General features: G+C 36.8%; 1 protein-coding gene across 3 annotated transcripts in view; it reads right to left on the bottom strand.

Moving 5' to 3' along the window:
* Nucleotides 1–19,005, bottom strand: part of LOC101044777 (complement factor H-related protein 5) — a 145,529-nt gene that overhangs the window by 35,884 nt on the left and 90,640 nt on the right. For 2 of the 3 annotated variants that reach the window (XM_074389696.1, XM_003938145.4), the window contains 5 exons: nucleotides 15,722–15,895; nucleotides 14,509–14,685; nucleotides 12,596–12,772; nucleotides 9,819–10,001; nucleotides 8,633–9,022 (listed from right to left, as the gene is read on the bottom strand). In XM_074389696.1, the coding sequence (XP_074245797.1) occupies nucleotides 8,817–9,022; nucleotides 9,819–10,001; nucleotides 12,596–12,772; nucleotides 14,509–14,685; nucleotides 15,722–15,895 (917 nt within the window). In that variant the 3' untranslated portion in view covers nucleotides 8,633–8,816. Of the gene's footprint in view, nucleotides 1–8,632; nucleotides 9,023–9,818; nucleotides 10,002–12,595; nucleotides 12,773–14,508; nucleotides 14,686–15,721; nucleotides 15,896–19,005 lie in introns of those variants that run through there. The other variant, XM_074389698.1, reaches the window with a different exon arrangement.

Consider the following 19,005-nt stretch of genomic DNA (forward strand, 5'->3'; position numbering starts at 1 on the left):
AAAAGAAATGAACAAAGCATCCAAGAAATACAGGATTATGTGAAAAGACAAAATCTACATTTCATCAGTGTACCTGAATGTGACAAGGAGAATGAAACCAATTTGGAAAACCCTCTTCAGGATATTGTCTAGTACTTTTCCAACCTACCAAGGCAGACTAACATTCAAATTCTAAAAACACAGAGAATACCACAAATATTCCTCAAGAAGAGCAACCGAAAGGCACACAATTGTCACACTCACCAGGGTGGAAATGAAGAAAAAAATACTTAGGGCAGCCAGAGGAAAAGGTTGAGTTACCCTCAGAGGGAAGCCCATTAGACTCACAGTGATCTCTTGGCAGAAACCCTAAAAAGCAGAAGAGAGAGGGGGTCAATATTCAACATCCTTAAAGAAAAGAATTTTCAACACAGAATTTCATATCCAGTCAAACTAAGCTTCATAAGTGAAGGAGAAATAAAATCCTTTATGGACAAGCAGCCGCTGAGAGATTTTCTCACCAGCAGGGCTGCCTTACAAGAGCTCCTGAAGGAAGCACTAAACATGGAATGGAACAACCAGAACCAGCCACTAAAAAATCATACCAAATAGTAAAGACCATTGAAGAATGACAAAACTATATCAACTATCGGGCAAAAAACCCATCTAGCATCAAAATGGCAGGATCAGACACACATAACAATATTAACCTTAAATGTAAATGGGCTAAATGCCCCAATTAAATGACACAGACTGGCAAATTGGGAAGAGTGAAGACCCATTGGTGTGCTGGATCAGGAAACAAATCTCATGAGCAAAGACACCCATAGGCTCAAAATAAAGGGATGGAGGAAGATTTACCAAGCAAATGGACAGCAAAAAAAAAAAAAAAGAGGTTGCCATCCTAGTTTCTGATAAAACAGACTTTAAACCAACAAAGATCAAAAGAGACAAAGAAGGGGATTATGTAATGGTAAAGGGATCAATGCAACAAGAAGGGCTAACGACCCTAAATATATATGCACCCAATACAAAAGTTCCCAGATACATAAAGCAAGTTCTTAATGACCTCCAAAGGGGCTTAGACACTGACACAATAATAGTGAAAGACTTTAACTCTCTACCGTCAATATTAGACAGATCAACGAGACAGAAAATTAAGGATATCCAACACTTGAACTCAGATCTGGACCAAGCAAACATAATAGACATCTATAGAACTCTCCACCACAAATCCACAGAATATACATTCCTCTTAGCACTACATTACCCTTACTCTAAAACACATAATTGGAAGTAAATCACTCCTCAGCAAATGGGAAAGAAAAGAAATCATAACAGTCTCTCAGACCACAGGGCAATCAAATTAGAACTCAGGATTAAGAAACTCACTCAAAACCACACAACTACATGGAAACTGAGCAACCTGCTCCTGGATGACTACTGGATAAATAATGAAATGAAGGCAAAAGTAAAAATGTTTTTCAAAACCAATGAAAATGAAGACACAATGTACCAGAATCTCTGGGACGTGTTTAAAGCAGTGTCCAGAGGAAAATTTATAACACTAAATGATCATATGAGAAGCAAGGAAAGATCTAAAGTTGATACCCTAACTTCAAAATTAAAAGAACTATCAGAGCAATATCAAACAAATTCAAAAGCTAGCAGAAGACAAGAAATAACTAAGATCAGAACACAAATGAAGGAGATAGAGACACAAAAAACCCTTCAATAAATCAATGAATCCAGGAGCTGGTGTTTTTTTTGTTGTTTTTTTTTTTTTTTTGAAAAGATCAACAAAATAGATAGACCACTAACGAGACTAATAAAAGAAAAAAGAGAAATGAATCAAACAGATGCAATAAAAAATGGTAATGGGGATAACACCAACAATTCCACAGAAATACAAACTACCATCAGAGATTACTACAAACACATCTATACACATAAACTAGTGAATCTAGAAGAAATGCATAAATTCCTGGACACTTACGCTCTCCCAAGACTGAACCAGGAACACTTACACTCTCCCAAGACTGAACCAGGAACACTTACACTCTCCCAAGACTGAACCAGGAAGAAGTTGAATTCCTGAATAGACCAATAACCAGGTCTGAAGTTAAAGCAGCAATTAATAGTCTACCAACCAAATAAAGTCCAGGACTAGTTGGGTTCACAGCCGAATTCTACCAGAGGTACAAAGAGGAGCTGGTACCCATCCTTCTGAAACTATTTCAAACAATACAAAAAGAGGGAATCCTTCCTAAATCATTTTGTGAGACCAACATCATCCTGACACCAAAACCTGGCAGAAACACCACTGAACAAGAACATTTCAGGCAAATAACCATGATGAATATTGATGCAAAAAATCTTCAGTAAAATACTGGCAAACTGAATGCAACAGCACATCAAAAAGCTTATCCATCACCATCAAGTCAGCTTCAACCCGGGGACCCAAGGCAGGTTCAACATACACAAATCTATAAATGTAATCCATCACATAAAGTGAACCAAAGACAAAAACCACATGACTGTCTCAATAGATGCAGAGAAGTCCTTTGACAAATTTCAACAGCCTTTTATGTTAAAAACTCTCAATAAACTAGGTATTCATGGATCATGTCTCACAATAGTAAGTGCAATTTATGACAAACCCACAATCAGTATAATACTGAATGGGCAAAAACTGGAAGCATTCCCTTGAAATCTGGCACAAGACAAGGGTGCCCTCTCTCACCACTCCTTTTCAACATGGTATTGGAACTTCTGGCCAGAGCAATCAGGCAAGAAAAAGAAATAAAGGTATTCAGTTAGGAAAAGAGGAAGTCAAATAGTCTCTATTTGCAGATGACATGATTGTATATTTAGAAGACCCCATCATCTCAGCCCAAAATCTCCTTAAGATGATAAGCAACTTCAGCCAAGTGTCAAGATAAAATATCAATGTACAAAATCGCCAGGCGCGGTGGCTCAAGCCTGTAATCCCAGCACTTTGGGAGGCCAAGGTGGGTGGATCACAAGGTCAACAGATTGAGACCATCCCGGTCAACATGGTGAAACCCCGTCTCTACTAAAAACACAAAAAATTATCTGGGCATGGTGGCGTGTGCCTGTAATCCCAGCTACTCAGGAGGCTGAGGCAGGAGAATTGCCTGAACCTAGGAGGCGGAGGTTGAGATGAGCTGAGATCACGCCATTGCACTCCAGCCTGGGTAGCAAGAGGGAAACTCTGTCTCAAAAAAAAAAAAAAAATCACAAGCATTCCTATACACAAATTAATTACAGAGAAACAGAGAGCCAAATGATGAGTGCACTCTCATTCACAAGTGCTACAAAAAGAATAAAATACCTAGGAATACTACTAACAAGGGACATGAAGGACCTCTTCAAGGAGAACTACAAATCACTGCTCAATGAAATAAGAGAGGACACAGATGGAGAAACATTCCATGCTCACGGTTAGGAAGAATCAGTATTGTGAAAACTGACATACTGCCTGAAGTAATTTACAGATTCAATGCTATCGCCATCAGGCTACCATTGGCCTCCTTCACAGAACTGTACAAAACCACCGTAAACTTCATATAGAACCAAGAAAGAGCCCACGTAGCCAAGATAATCCTAAGCAAAAACAAAACAAAGCTGGAGGCATCATGATACCTGACTTCAAGCTATGCTACAAGGCTAGAGTAATCAAAACAGCATGCTAATGGTACCAAAACCGAGATATAGACCGATGCATTAGAAAAGAGGCCTTGGAAGCAATGCCACACAACTACAACCATCTGATCTTTGACAAACTTGACACAAACAGGCAATGGGGAAAGAATTCCCTGTTTAATAAGTGGTTTTGGGAAAAGTGGCTAGCCATATGCAGAAAGCTGAAATTGGACCCCTTCCTTTCACCTTATACAAAAATTAACTTTAGATGGATTAATGATTTAAACACAAGGCCTAACACCTTAAGAACCCTAGAAGAAAACCTAGGCAGTACCATTCTGGACACAGGCAAGGACTTCATGACTAAAACACTGAAAGCATTGGCAACAAAAGCCAAAATAGACAGATGGGATCTAATTACACTTGAGCTTTGGCACAGCAAAAGAAACAATCATTACAGTGAACCAGCAACCAACAGAATGGGAAAAAAAATTTGCAAACTATCCATCTGACATAGCACTAATAATCAGAACCTACAAAGAATTTCAACAAATTTACAAGAAAACAAACAACCCCATCCAAAAGTGGGCAAAGGATATGAAAAGACACTGCAAAAAAAGACATTTATGCGTCCAACAAACATTTGAAAAAAATTCTCATCATCACTGGTCATTAGAGAAATGCAAATCAAAACCACACTGAGACACCATCTCATGCAGCTTAGAATGGTGATCATTAAAAAATCTGGAGACAGCAGATGCTGGAGAGGATGTGGAGAAATAGCAACACTTTTACACTGTTGGTGGGAGTGTAAATTAATTCAACCATTGTGGAAGACAGTATGGCAATTCCTCAAACGATTAGAAATCGTTCTGTGATAAAGACACATGCACATATATGTTCATTGTAGCACTGTTTACAATAGCAAAGACTTGGAACCAACCCCAATTCCCATCAATGATAGGCTAAATAAAGAAAATGTGGCACATATACACCATGAAATAGTATGTAGCCATGAAAAGGGATGAGGTCATGTCATTTGCAAGGACATAGATGAAGCTGGAAACCATCATTCTCAGCAAACTGACATAAGAACTGAAAAAGGAACACCACGTGTTCTCACTCATAAGTGGATGTTGATCAATGAGAACACGTGGACACAGTGAAGGGAACATCACAGACCAGGGCCTGTTGGGGTGGGTCTAGGGGAGGGATAGCAGAAGGTAGAAGGACTGGGGAGGGATAACATTAGGAGAAATACCTAATGTAGATGACGGGGGAATGGATGCAGCAAACCACCATAGCATGTGTATACCTATGTAACAATCCTGCAGGATCTGCACATGTACCCCAGAACTTAATATATAATAAAAATATATATATAATAAAATATAATAAATAAAAATTTAAGTCCTGTTTTGTGGCCCAACATATGATGTACATTAGAGAATGTACTTTGTGTGCTTGAGAAGAATGCTTATTCTACTGTTGTCAAATGGAATGTTCTACATATTTCTGCTACATCCATTTGGTCTAACACATAGTTCAAGTCCAATGGTTTTATTCTGGAGAGCTTTTCTATCCAGTTTTGAATGTGGGATATTGAAGTCCCCTACCATTATTGTATTGTTGTCTATTTCTTCCATTAGATGTATTAATGTTTGCTTTATGAGTTCCATTGCTCCTATGGTGAGTGCATATATATTGACAATAGTTATAATCTCTTGGCAAATTGACTTCTTTATCACTATACAATGACCTGTCGTTGTTTCTTTTTACAGACTTGACTTAAAATTCTATTTTAGTTAATTGTTAGTATAGCCACCCTGCTATCTTTTGGTTTCCATTTAGAATATATTTGTTTATGTCCCTATGCTGTGCTATGATCTGAATAGTAGTGTCCCTCCAAAATTCATATGTTACACACTAATCACTATGGTGATAGTATCAGAAAGTGAGGCCTTTTTAGGTGATTAGGCAATGAGGATTCCACTCTCACAGATTGGACTAGTGTTTTTACAAAGAAGTCTCATGGAACTCCCTTGTACCTTCCAGATTGTAAGGACATAGTGGGAAGGCACCATCTACATAACAGGGAGCAAGTTCTTACAAGACGTCAAATAAGTTGGAATCTTAATCTTAGAAATCTCAGCCTCTAAAACTGTATGTAATAATTAGTTTTCATAAACTAGCCAGTTTATGGTAATTTTTATAGTGGCCGAAATGCACTAAAACAATTTAGGAATCAATGTATATTCTTAAATTAACATTATCACAAACATAACTTGGTAATTATTAACAAATGTCCTTTAAATCGTAAAATCTGGCTTTCCTCAACTCAACCAATTTATCTAAATCAGGATCACTAACAAGGAGACAACCTGATGTATAAGCCTCCTGATTTTATAAAAAGAGGAGTAATAAGGTGTTATTAAATAATATTTTTGTCATATTATTGATAAGAAAAAATAAATTAATGACAAATAATAAATACTGATTGCAAATCACAAATCATCTTTACAATTAATTCAAATTATTTTGGGTGCTAGATTCACATCTTGTAGAAGTATCTACATTTCATCATTTTTAGTGCATTTATGTATTGATAAGTAGTAATTACTTATATCACTACTAAAATAAGACTTGGTTTGGTTTTTACATAATGACTTCACCTCCTTTAGTAGTGTAAAATTTTCCTAGTCAAAAATGATTTTAACTAACTAATCCTGGTTAAAATGAATTGCTATAAATATTGCATTTCAGAACTTTATTACTGAAATTTCCACAACTCTTCTATGCCAAAATAGTTAAAAAGTTATCTGTTAAGAACATTACCGATGATATTTTTGTCGTTCTCAACATGTACCACCTTGGTCATTAGATATCATTATTGTAAAATAAATTTTGCTTGAGGTTCAAATGTGATATATGTTAAAGGTAGAAAAGTCAGAGAATACTAATACACACAAAGGAATTGAACTACAACTTTTACCCCTATTATCTCTAAACACATATATAAAATTTTATCTATACTTTTAAATTTCCTGGCAATATTTTTGCTGTAAACATTAATTCAGAGCAAAACTATAGTATTTATGCGTTTGCAGGTGAGTGCATGTGTGTTTATAACTGATACTGTATTTTTATTTTTCATATGTCTATGTTGTAATAGTTATATGCCCAATTACATCTTCAATCCTCTTGATGATTAGTTTGCATTATTATGTGTGCTAGATTGATATCTTGTAGAAGTAACTCCATTTCATCATTTCAATGCATTTACGTATTAATAAGTAGTAAATTACTTGTATCTTATTACTAACATGAGTTAAGACTTGGTGAGGTTTCTATATCTTTGTGAAGTGATATAATTTTGAAATCAGACACAATATGTTTTCCATTTACTATAAAACAATGAGCCTCAAAACAGCATGGTACTGGTACCAAAGCAGAGATATAGACCAATGGAACAGAACAGAGGCCTCAGAGGAAATACAACATATCTACAACCATCCGATCTTCAACAAACCCGACAAAAACAAGCAATGGGGAAAGGATACGCTGTTTAATAAATGGTGTTGGGAAAACTGGCTAGCCATGTGCAGAAAGCAGAAACAGGACCCCTTCCTGACACCTTACACCAAAATTAACTCCAGATGGATTAAAGACTTAAACATCAGACCTAACACCATAAAAACCCTAGAAGAAAATCTAGACAAAACCATTCAGGACATAGGCGTAGGCAAGGACTTCATGACCAAAACACCAAAAGCAGTGGCAACAAAAGCCAAAATAGACAAATGGGACCTAATCAAACTCCACAGCTTCTGCACGGCAAAAGAAACAGTCAGTAGAGTGAATCGGCAACCAATAGAATGGGGAAAAATTTTTGCAGTCTACCCATCTGACAAGGGGCTGATATCCAGAACTTACAAAGAACTAAAACAGATCTACAAGAAAAAAACAAGCCCATTCAAAAATGGGTGAAGGATATGAGCAGACACTTTACAAAAGAAGACATACAGGAGGCCAGCAAACATATGAAAAAATGCTCATCATCACCGGTCATTAGAGAAATGCAAATCAAAACCACATTGAGATACCATCTCACACCAGTTAGAATGGCAATCATTAAAAAATCTGGAGACAACAGACGCTGGAGAGGATGTGGAGAAATAGGAACAATTTTACACTGTTGGTGGGAGTGTAAATTAATTCAACCATTGTGGAAGACAGTGTGGCGATTCCTCAATGACCAAAAATAGAAATCCCATTTGACCCAGCAATCCCATTACTGGGTATATAGCCAAAGGATTATAAATCATTCTACTGTTAGGACACATGCACACGAATGTTCATTGCAGCACTGTTTACAATAGCAAAGACCTGGAACCAACCCAAATGCCCACTGATGATAGACTGGATAGGGAAAATGTGGTACATAATACACCATGGAATATTACACAGCCATCAAAAACGATGAGTTCGTGTCCTTTGTAGGGACATGGATGAACCTGGAAACCATCATTCTCAGCAAACTGACACAAGAGCAGAAAATCAAACACCATGTTCTCACTCATAGGCGGGTGTTGAACAATGAGAACACATGGACACGGGGAGGGGAGCACTACACACTGGGGTCCGTTGGGGGGAAATGGGGGAGGGACGGGGGGGTGGGGAGGTGGGAAGAGATAGCATGGGGAGAAATGACAGATACAGGTGAGGGGAAGGAAGGCAGCAAACCACACTGCCATGTGTGTACCTATGCAACAACCTTGCATGTTCTTCACATGTACCCCAAAACCTAAAATGCAATAAAAAAAAATAATAAAAGAAAAGAAAAAGAAAAAAGAAGAAAAAAAAACAATGAGCCTCAGCAGTTATGGAAAAAACTTTGAGAGATTTAAGAGTGATGGACAGAAATGAAGTCTGAAAAAAATTGTATCTAATTTCTTGTCATACAAATTTCATGAACTGGACACAACAGTTTATTTGCCAAGTTTTAATATGGAGCTTTTAAGAAAAGGGCCATGGGTCTCAGATTATAGGTACATTTTCACAAATCAACCCAAAATTTTACTTATGAATGAAAAGGAATAAAACAATACTTAAAAATGAAATTGAGAACTGATTTAATAATAATGTTCTGAATAAAGGTATGGATTTTAATTCTAATTGTTTTTTACACAAGTGGGATAGTCCAGTTTCCCATCCTGACATGTTCTTCGAACAGACTGAGAACGTGGCGAAAGAGAATATCCATATTTACACTGAAATTGAACTGGTTCACCTGATCTTGCATAAAGTTTTGGTTCGTCTGTCCACTTAAATGTTAAGTTATATTTTTTCATAGTTTCTTGTGATATTACACATGGATCTGAAAATAGAAAACAATGAACATAAAGCATTAACTAGTATACAAATCTTCTCAATAGAATTCCAGATTTTGAAGTAGAATGTTATATGATGGTTCAGGAATTACTTCTCAAAACAGTATCTAAGCCAACTATGTAAAAACATCATAATGATTTAAATAAAGTAAAAATGGTAAATGACGTGAAAATGGGGTGCCATGTTTTATGTATGAGAATTAGGGTTTTTTTTTTTTTATCAATGGTTCATTATGTCAGTTGTCAGTTTAGGATCCCTGCATTTTAGAACCTATCATTGTTTTTCTTTAATTAAGATATTGGTGAAAGAGTACAAATTTTCAGCTATGATACAAGTAAGAACTTGGAATCAAACATAGAGTTCTAGTGTTATTTATAGCCAATAGTATTGTATTATTTGAAAATTAGTAAGAAAGCAGATTTTAAGTATCCTCACCACAAACTCACACACATATAACTCACACACTCACCTACACACAAAGGTAATCATAGGTGATAAGAAATGTGCAAATTAATTTGATTGTGGTAATCATTGTACTACAAATATATCAAAAGAGCATATTGTCAAACATGAAAATATATTATTTTTATTTGTTAACTAAATGTTTTAAAATATAAAGAGAAAGAGAAAAATTTCTTGACTTTCTAACATAAATATTTGGTAGGCAAGCATTCAGCAGAATAGTTGCTCAGTAATCTGTGATTATTCTGTTACAAACAGCAAACTATCAGACTCATCACACTGATTTTTCCAGTATTCCATGGGTATATTAAAGGACTTACGTAGGCATTTTGGTGGTTCTGACCATTGTCCATTTCTACATGTTATTCGCTTGTTACCCTCAAGTTCATACAAGTTCTGGCATTGATACTCCACTGATGAATCTGGAGCATATACTGACAGTGGGAATGAAGTAGTGTCTCCATTGGCAATAGGTGGAGGGGGCCCACATTTTCCTGCAGAATCTAAAAAACATCATTTCATCACTTGATTTCTTGGGAGAGCAAATCAAAATACAAATTTAAATAAGGCAAATATAAACACATCATTTTATATAATATCAACAGTGCTGTGATTTTGGGGGAAAGAAATGATTCCTGGACGAAATTTTAATCTTACAAACTGAAAGTAATATATTTAAGTTCTTTTTTCCTTACTGAAGAAACACATGAAACATTAACAAATGTTTCTGCCTATAGTAGTCCAGGAATAAGAAATGTTTCTCTGAATGAATACATGGTAAACATAGAAAACTAGGACAAAGAAAATTTCTTATTTGATATTCAACATTCTTTGGAGTGATGCTGAGGGCAGAGATTTTGAAATTGATGATGGTTTTTAAAACCTGCATTACCTGCACATGTACCCCAGAATTTAAAGCATAATAAAAAAAAACCTGGAAGAAATTATAAAATGGAAAAGTGAGACAAAAATTTTTTCAAACACTGGATAGGCTTAATAATACATTGGGAGATGACAAATCCATGAACTTGAATATAGAGCAATATAAATTACCACTCTGAAAATAGACTGAAAACAAAAATCTCAACTGAGACATTTAGAAAAATACAACAACAATAAATAATGCTGATCCAGAAAGAGAAGGAAAAGGATAATCAGCTGGAAAAAGAAATAAATAAAATAATGACTGAAAACCTCCCACTTTGGCCATAGGCATAAACCTACATATTTAAGAAGCTGAGTGACCTCCAAAGAGAATAAACACATTGTGATTTATACCAATAGACATTAAAATAACACTACTTAAAGAAAAAGAAAAAAAAATCTTGATAGTAACTAGACAAAAAACTATGCCTTTTCTCTAGGAGATCAACAAATCCAATGCCAGTGAGTTCTTCACCTATAAGCATGTGGCACAGTTTTCAAGTGTTAAAAGAACTTTCAATTCCAAATTTTATAACCAGTGACACTATCCTTTATAAGTAAAAGGGCAAATATAGACACGCTCAAAGAACCGGAAACCAAGAGAATTTTTGTCCAGTAGACCTGTGCTTAAAGAATAACTAAATGAATTCTTCAAATTAAAATAAAGAGATAGCAGAAAGAGCTTGAGACTTTAGGAGACAGATAGGACAATATAATGAATGAAAAGAGGAGTCAATATAACCGACTTTCTTCTCTTAAGTTTGTTAAATTATGGTTTAATATGGTGCTCAATGTATGTACAGAAAATACTAATGGCCTTTGTCTTTAATATGTGGAGAGGATAAATGGATCTAAATAAAAGTAAGATTTTCGTATGCCAATAGAAGATGGAGATGTCTGTACCAGTAGACAGTGATATGTTATTACATGCACATAGTAGTACCTAGAGCCACAACCTTTTTGAAGGAGGAGAAAAGCTATACAAAGAGATACAATCAAAAATGATACATATGAATCAAAATTCCTTAATCTTATTAAAAATTTTCCCCAAGGGGAATGAAGGAATAGGAAAATAGGACTGAAACCAGAGGAAACAAACAGAAACAAATAAATGGCAGAGGTTTAAGTCCTACATATCAATAATTATTTTAAGTGTAAATGGTCCAAGTGCACCAGTTAAAAGGGCAAGAGAGGCAGAAAAAGCCGGACGACGTGGCTCCAGACTGCAATCCCAGCACTTCGGGAGGCTGAGGCAGGAGGATCATGAGGTCAGGAGATGAAAACCATCCCGGCCCACATGGTGAAACCCCATCTACTAAAAATACAAAAATTAGCTGGGCATGGTGGCGTGCACTTGTAATCCCAGCTACTCGGGAAGCTGAGGCAGGAGAATCACTTGAACCCAGGAGGCAGAGACTGCAGTGAGCTGAGGTCACACCACCGCACTCTAGCCTGGCCATAGAGCAAGACTCCATCAAAAAATAAAATAAAATTTCAAAAAATAAACATAAAAATAAACCAGACCCAGAAAGGCAGAATGCATATATGCTGCCTACAAAAACTCACTTCTAGGTAGATTCTAAGTAAAATAGTGAAAAAACTCAGACAAACATTAATTTTTAAAAATGGAGGTCAATAAGATACAATTTCCTTTGTTGGTTTCCCTTACTGCATCTCTGTATATTAGAATGAACCAGGATTATGTGCTCAGACTTCTTTTTATAAATACGGTAGGTCCCTGGATGAGTTCAGTTAGTCACATACTTTTGAATGTAATCTGTATACTGAAGATGTCCACATTTATATTACAATCTATGATATCTCTTCAACTATCATTTCTATATCTTAGAGTGGACATATCTTATGTCTGTCAAATGCACATAATGTATTTTTTATTACCTGTATTCCTGAGAAGGAACGGAGTGTTGTAAAGCTTAAGATACATTATTTTTCAAGTTCCAATTCTCCTTTTAATTTGGTCAAATATTTTCAAAATTAATACACCATGTTACTTGTGTTCCATTCACAAGAATAATTGAATTTTAGGCATCATCAATCATTTCATTTGCATTTGAAAAATAGATTACACAGAAATTACTTTGTTTGATTTAAATCAACATATTTTAACCCTGCTGTACTCTCCAAAAATGTTAAGGGAAATATAATACTCTACCTTTGCATTGAGGTGGTTCGGTCCAGTTTCCATTTACACATATCACTTCTGCATCCCCAAACATTTCATAAGGTCTCCTACATTCATAATATACTTTATCACCAGATAAATATCTATCCTTCTGTGTTTGCCTCATATAAGCATTTTGTACTCTGGGCGGATTTGTACAAGAACTGTCTGAATAGAAACAAAAGAAGTAATTTCACCTAGTGTTCATTTTGAGTAGTAAATCAAAATAATACAGATATATTTCAAAATGAATTTAAAACAAATCGACAATCTGTTATCAAATTTTTGTTGATTGTAATACATTTAAATATAATGTTGAGGAAAAGCCATAATACAAATTTTTTGTAAGGTACAAGCTTTGATGTTTTAAATTTCTTCATCCTTTGCTAGAACACAGATAGAACTTTTTTTTCCTTCTGGAAGCCAGTATAAATGGAAGCTTTCCTGGATATCTCTCTTTGAGTTTGAGTAGCATAAATATTACCAGTTCTATGCATTTGGCATTACTTTATAAAATGCAAAAAAAAATAACATAAATAGATTATGTGACATCAGATTTGGGTTGGCAATCATCCTGCTTATACATTTTATCCCCTTAAAAATAAACACAAACAGGCATTTTCCTACCGAATCAGCAGAGTTAAAAACACATTTTGAAAATTACCCAAGTTAAAAGAGAAGAATGGATAACCAAAGGATCCAAATTGGAGATGTGGAAAAATAAGAGAAAATAAGTCTAAAATAATAAAAATAACTTCAGATAATTTAATTGCCAATGTTTAAGGATACTATGCTGAACAATGCAAAATTCTTCAGTTTCATGTCCATGTTTAATAATAATAGCATAGTAATAATTAGTATTTATTTAGTAATATTTAGTAATAATGAGAAGTCTGAGAACGTACATAGCAATGCTTCTCACAGAAGTGTGCATAGAATTCCCTGGAGGGGTTGGTAAACCAGTTTCAGGATCCTATTTCAAGAATTTTGATTCTGTATGTCTAGAATGAGCTTATGAAATTTAATTTTCATTCCCAGCAATCTCCTAGAAGATTATGACACTGCTGGTTTAGGGACCACACTTTGAGAACTATTGGGCTAAGATTAACAATCAAATACTCAGTTATTTTTAGGGATATATCTATTTTGTCCTGCCCTAAAAACTTAATTTATGTTCATTTTAAATGATGTTGGAGACAATTCTATATTTTATTGTCTAAGACACTTTATATAAATAAATTTTACTTATCTATTTATCTTTTTTTTTTTTTTTTTTTTTTTTGAGACGGAATTTCGCTCTTATTACCCAGGCTGGAGTGCAATGGCACGATCTCGGCTCACCGCAACCTCCGCCTCCTGGGTTCAGGCAATTCTCCTGCCTCAGCCTCCTGAGTAGCTGGGATTACAGGCACGTGCCAACATGCCCAACTAATTTTTTGTATTTTTAGTAGAGACGGGGTTTCACCATGTTGACCAGGATGGTCTCGATCTGTTGACCTCGTGATCCACCCGCCTCGGCCTCCCAAAGTGCTGGGATTACAGGCTTGAGCCACCGCGCCCGGGCTTTTTATTATTTTTTTTAGACAGAATGTTGCTGTGTCACCCTGGTTGGAGTGTAGTTATGTGCTCTTGGCTCACTTCAACCTTCATCTCCCTGGTTCAAGCATTCTCCTGCCTCAGCCTCCCCAGTAGCTGGGACTACAGATACAAGCCACCATGCCCCACTACATTTTTTTGTATTTTTAGTAGAGATGGGGTTGTACCATGAAGGGCAGGCTGGTCTCAAACTGCTGACCTGAAGTGATCCACCCACCTTGGTCTCCCCAAGTGCTGGGATTACAGGCAGGTGCCACTGAGCAGGGACCACACTTTATATAAAGACATTTTTAAAATTCATCAAATACCTCTGCATGTTGGCCTTCCTGTCCATTTCCTATTAATACATGTTACAGTACTGGGTCCATCCATTTGGTAATATGGTGCACAAGTGTAAGTCACCTGCTCACCCGACCTATAGGAATTCTTCGTCACTCCCTCGGGTCTGGCATTTTCAAAGCTCGGTAAACCATTACAATCCGTTACTGAAATAGGAAAAATAAGTATTTGTTCAGCAAATCTTTAAAAACAGGTTACATATAGTGTATGTAATATATTCTAAAATAATGGTGAAATATAGAATCGATTAATACTGGGCAATATTTTTCTCATAACTTGACAAAATATGTTAGCCATTTTGACTTAATTAAATTGTTCTCAATCTATTAAAAAAAAAAACAAGATAGGAATGATGTTAGAAACCTGAAGAGATACTGGTAGCTGTAGCACTTGCAAATACACATTTAGTGTTCACATTATTTTTTCCCATCCTTGTCACCTGATATGGTTAGGGTCTGTGTTCCCACACAAATCTCATCTTGAATTATAATCCTCAGGTGTTGAGAGAGAGACCTGGTGGGAAGTGATTGGATCATGGAGGCAGTTTCCTGTATGTAACAAGATCTGATGGTTTTATAAATATTTGGAAGTTCCTCTTTTGCTAACTCCTCTCTCTCCTGCCACCTTGTGAAGAAGGTGCCTGCTTCTCCTCTGCCATAATTGTAAGTTTCATGATGCCTCCTCGGCTTTATGGAACTATGTGTCAATTAAAACGATTTCTTTTATAAATTAACCAGTATTGGGAAGTTCTTTATAGCAATGTGAGAAAACAGTAATACACCACCAGATTGTTTATTTCTGAGTTTTTTGCTTCTGTCCAATGTGAATTACCTATAATAATGTTTTTAATCGTTTAGAAAATATACTTAGGGGGAGATTGTTGATAAACTGACAGAAGATTGAAGAGTAGAGAACAGCTGCACTCTAAGAATAGAGATGAGAAATCTGAGGATGTACATCAGAGGATGTTGAAAGTTCACACAAGATGATGTGAAAATGAAGCAATTTGGCTTATCATGTCAAACATTTTAATTACTAGAGCTATAATTTCCTACAACACTCCAGAATATTCAAGAAAACCTTGTGAAATTCTAGAGTCACTGCTTACTTCATTATTGGTAACACTTATACTTTGAATGAAGAATATTTATCATACATGTAGTAAAATTCAAAACACCATACTTATGCATTCTGGAGGGTGGGACCATTTTTCTCCCAAGCATTTTGCAGTGGCAGGTCCATCAATTCCAAAACCTTCAGAACATGTGTATGTAACTTCTTCTTCATACTGATAACTGTCTGACATGTTAGGTACAGCACCATTAGAAATCTTAGGTGGAGACTTACAAGGAAGACCTAAGGAAAGAAAAAATCAGGTTTCACTAACTCAGAAATTTAATTTTATGTACCTATTTTTATATTTAGTAGCTTTATTTGAAAATGAACAACACAGGAGTTACTATGATGTCACAGATAAGTGCACAAATGTTTCCTAAAACCAACATTCTGGTGTCTGTCCATCTATCCAACTGTCATGAACCGAGCAAGGACTTGAAACTAAAAATATCAATACATTTAAGAAAGAGATTATCATCAATGCCTCAATATGGAATGCCTCTGTAAACTTATTAGTGATAATAAGATACACATTGGGGGTTAACAATTCCAGGTAAAACATAATATATTGTAGGAAATCAGAAGGGGCCTTCTGGGAAGAAAGTAAAAGAAGTTTTAAAACCTAGTGGCAAAGCAAACATGACAACTTACAGAACATGTAGTGATATGGTTTGGCTATGTCCCCACCCAAATCTCATCTTGAATTGCAGTTGCCATAATCCTCATGTGTTGTGGGAGAGACCTCGTGGGAGGAAACTGAATCATGGGGGTGATTATCCCTCTGCTTCTGTTTTCAGAAGTCAGTTCTCATGAGATCTGATGGTTTTACAAGGGGCTGATTCGTCTTTGCTTTGCACTTCTCCTTGTGCCATCATGTGAAGGACATATTTGCTTACACTTCCACCACAGTTCTAAGTTTCCTGAGGTCCCCACAGCCATGTGGAACTGTGAGTCAATTAAACCTCTTTCCTTTATAAATTATGTAGTCTAGGGTAGTTCTTTATAGCAGTGTGAGAACGAACTAATCAGTTAATTGGTACCACAGATAGTAGGATGCTGCTGTAAAGATAACCAAAAATGTGGAAGCGACTTTGGAAATGGATAACAGGCAGAGGTTAGAACCATTTGGAGGAGTCAGAAGAAACCATGTAAAAGTTTGGAACTTCCTAGGAATGTGGAGGGCTCAGAAGACAAGAAGAAGTGAGAAAGTTTGGCATTACCTAGAGACTTGTAGAATGGCTTTGACCAAAACGTTTATAGTGATATGGACAATGAAGTCCAGGCGGAGGTGGTCTCCAATACCAATGAGGAACTTGTTGGACACTGGAGTAAAGGTCACTCTTGCTATGCAAAGAGACTGGTGGCATATTGGCCTTGCCCTAAAAATCTGTGGAACTTTAAACTTGAGAAGATGATTTAGGCTATCTGGAAGAAGAAATAGCTTCTTAGTGGCAAAGAGTTCAAGAGGAAGCAGAGCACAAAAGTCTGAAATTTTGCACCCTGATAATGCAATAGAAAAGAAAACCTCATTTTCTGGGGAGAAATTCAAACCTGTAGCAGAAATTTGCCAAAGTAATGAGAGCCAAAAACAGTAGGGAAAATGTCTCCAGGGCATGTCAGAGGCCTTCATGGCAGCCCCTCCCATCACAGGCCAAGAGGTCCAGGAAGGAAAAAAAAAATGGTTTGTTTGTTTTTTTTTTCCTTTCCATGGAAAGAGACTTTCCTTTCCATGGAAAGCCCCCTGCTCTATGCGGCCTCAGGACATGAGGTCTTGTATCCCATCTGCTTCAACTCTAGCTGTGGCAAAAGGGGCCAACATACAGCTCAGTCTTTTGCCTTAGAAGGTTAAAACCCAAGCCTTAGTAAATTGCACGTGGTCTTGGGCCTGTGGGTGCACAGAAGTCAAAAATTGAGGTTTGGGAACCTCCATCCAGGTTGCAGATAATATATGGAAATGCCTGGATATCTATGCAAAAGTTTGCTACAGGGTGGAGCCCACATGTAGAACCTCTGCTAGGGCATTAAGGAAGAAAAATTTGGGGTCAGAGCTCTCACACAGAGTCCCCATTGGGGCACTGCCTTGTGGAGATGGAGCTTGGAGAAGAGGACCACCATCCGTAAAGCCCCACAATGGTAGATGCATTCATAGCTTGCACCATGTTCCTGGAAAAGCCACAGAAGCTCAGTATCAGCCCATGAAAGCAGCCCAGAGAGGAACAAGGTTACAGGCAGATCTGCCCAAGGCTGTGTAAGCCCACCCACCTTTTGCATCAGCATGACCTAAATATAAGACATAAAGTCAAACGAGATAGTCTTGGAACTTTAAGGTTTAATCATTGCCCTATTAAATTTCAGACTTCCAACAGGCATGTAGCCACTTGGTTTTGGCCATTCACTCCCTTTTGGAATGGGAGCACTTACCCAATGCCTGTACCCCCATTATATGTAGGAAGTAACTAACCTGTTTTTGATTTTACAGGCTCATAGGCAGAAAGGACTTGCCTTGTCTCAGATGAGACTTTGGACAGGAATTTTGAGTTAATGCTGGAATGAGTTAAAGAGTTTGGAAATTTGGGGAAGGCATGATTATATTTTGAAATGTGAGGACATGAGACTTGGAACATGGTGGAATGATATGGTTTGTCATGTCCCCCACCAAATCTTTTTGAATTGTAGTCCCAATAATCCCTACATTTCATGGGAGGGGCCCAGTGGGAGGTAATTGAATAATTGGGGCTGTTACTTCCATGCTTCTATTCTCACGATAGTGAGTTATCATCAGATCTAACGCTTTTAAAGAGGGATTTTTCCTCTTTGCTCAGCATTTCTCCTTCCTGCCATCATGTGTTTTCTTCTCCTTCCACCATGTTGGTAAGTTTACTAAGGCCTCCCCAGCCAGGTAGATCTGGGAGCTAATTAAACCTGTTTTCTTCATAAATTACCCAGTATCAGGCAGTTCTATTTTTTTTTCTTTTTTTGAAAAATTTTTTTTTTTTTACTACACTTTAGGTTCTGGGGTACATGTGCAGATCATGCAGGATTGTTGCACAGATACACACATGGCAATGTGGTTTGCTGCCTCCATCCCCCATCACCTGGCATTTCTACCCATGTTAACCCTCCCCGACCTCCCCACTCACCGCTGTCCCTCCCTTGGTCCCCCCAATCCCATTGCTGGGTATATGCCCAGAGGTATATATACTAGGTATATTCCATTTGCTGGGTCAAATGGAAATTTTATTTCTAGGTCCTTGAGGAAGAGCCACACTGTCTTCCACAATGGTTGAACTAGTTTACACTCCCACCAACAGTGTAAAAGAGTTCTTATTACTCCACATCCTCTCCAGCAT

The sequence above is a fragment of the Saimiri boliviensis genome, chromosome 19, assembly GCF_048565385.1.
Source record: "Saimiri boliviensis isolate mSaiBol1 chromosome 19, mSaiBol1.pri, whole genome shotgun sequence".
NCBI classification, from domain to species: Eukaryota; Metazoa; Chordata; class Mammalia; order Primates; family Cebidae; genus Saimiri; species Saimiri boliviensis.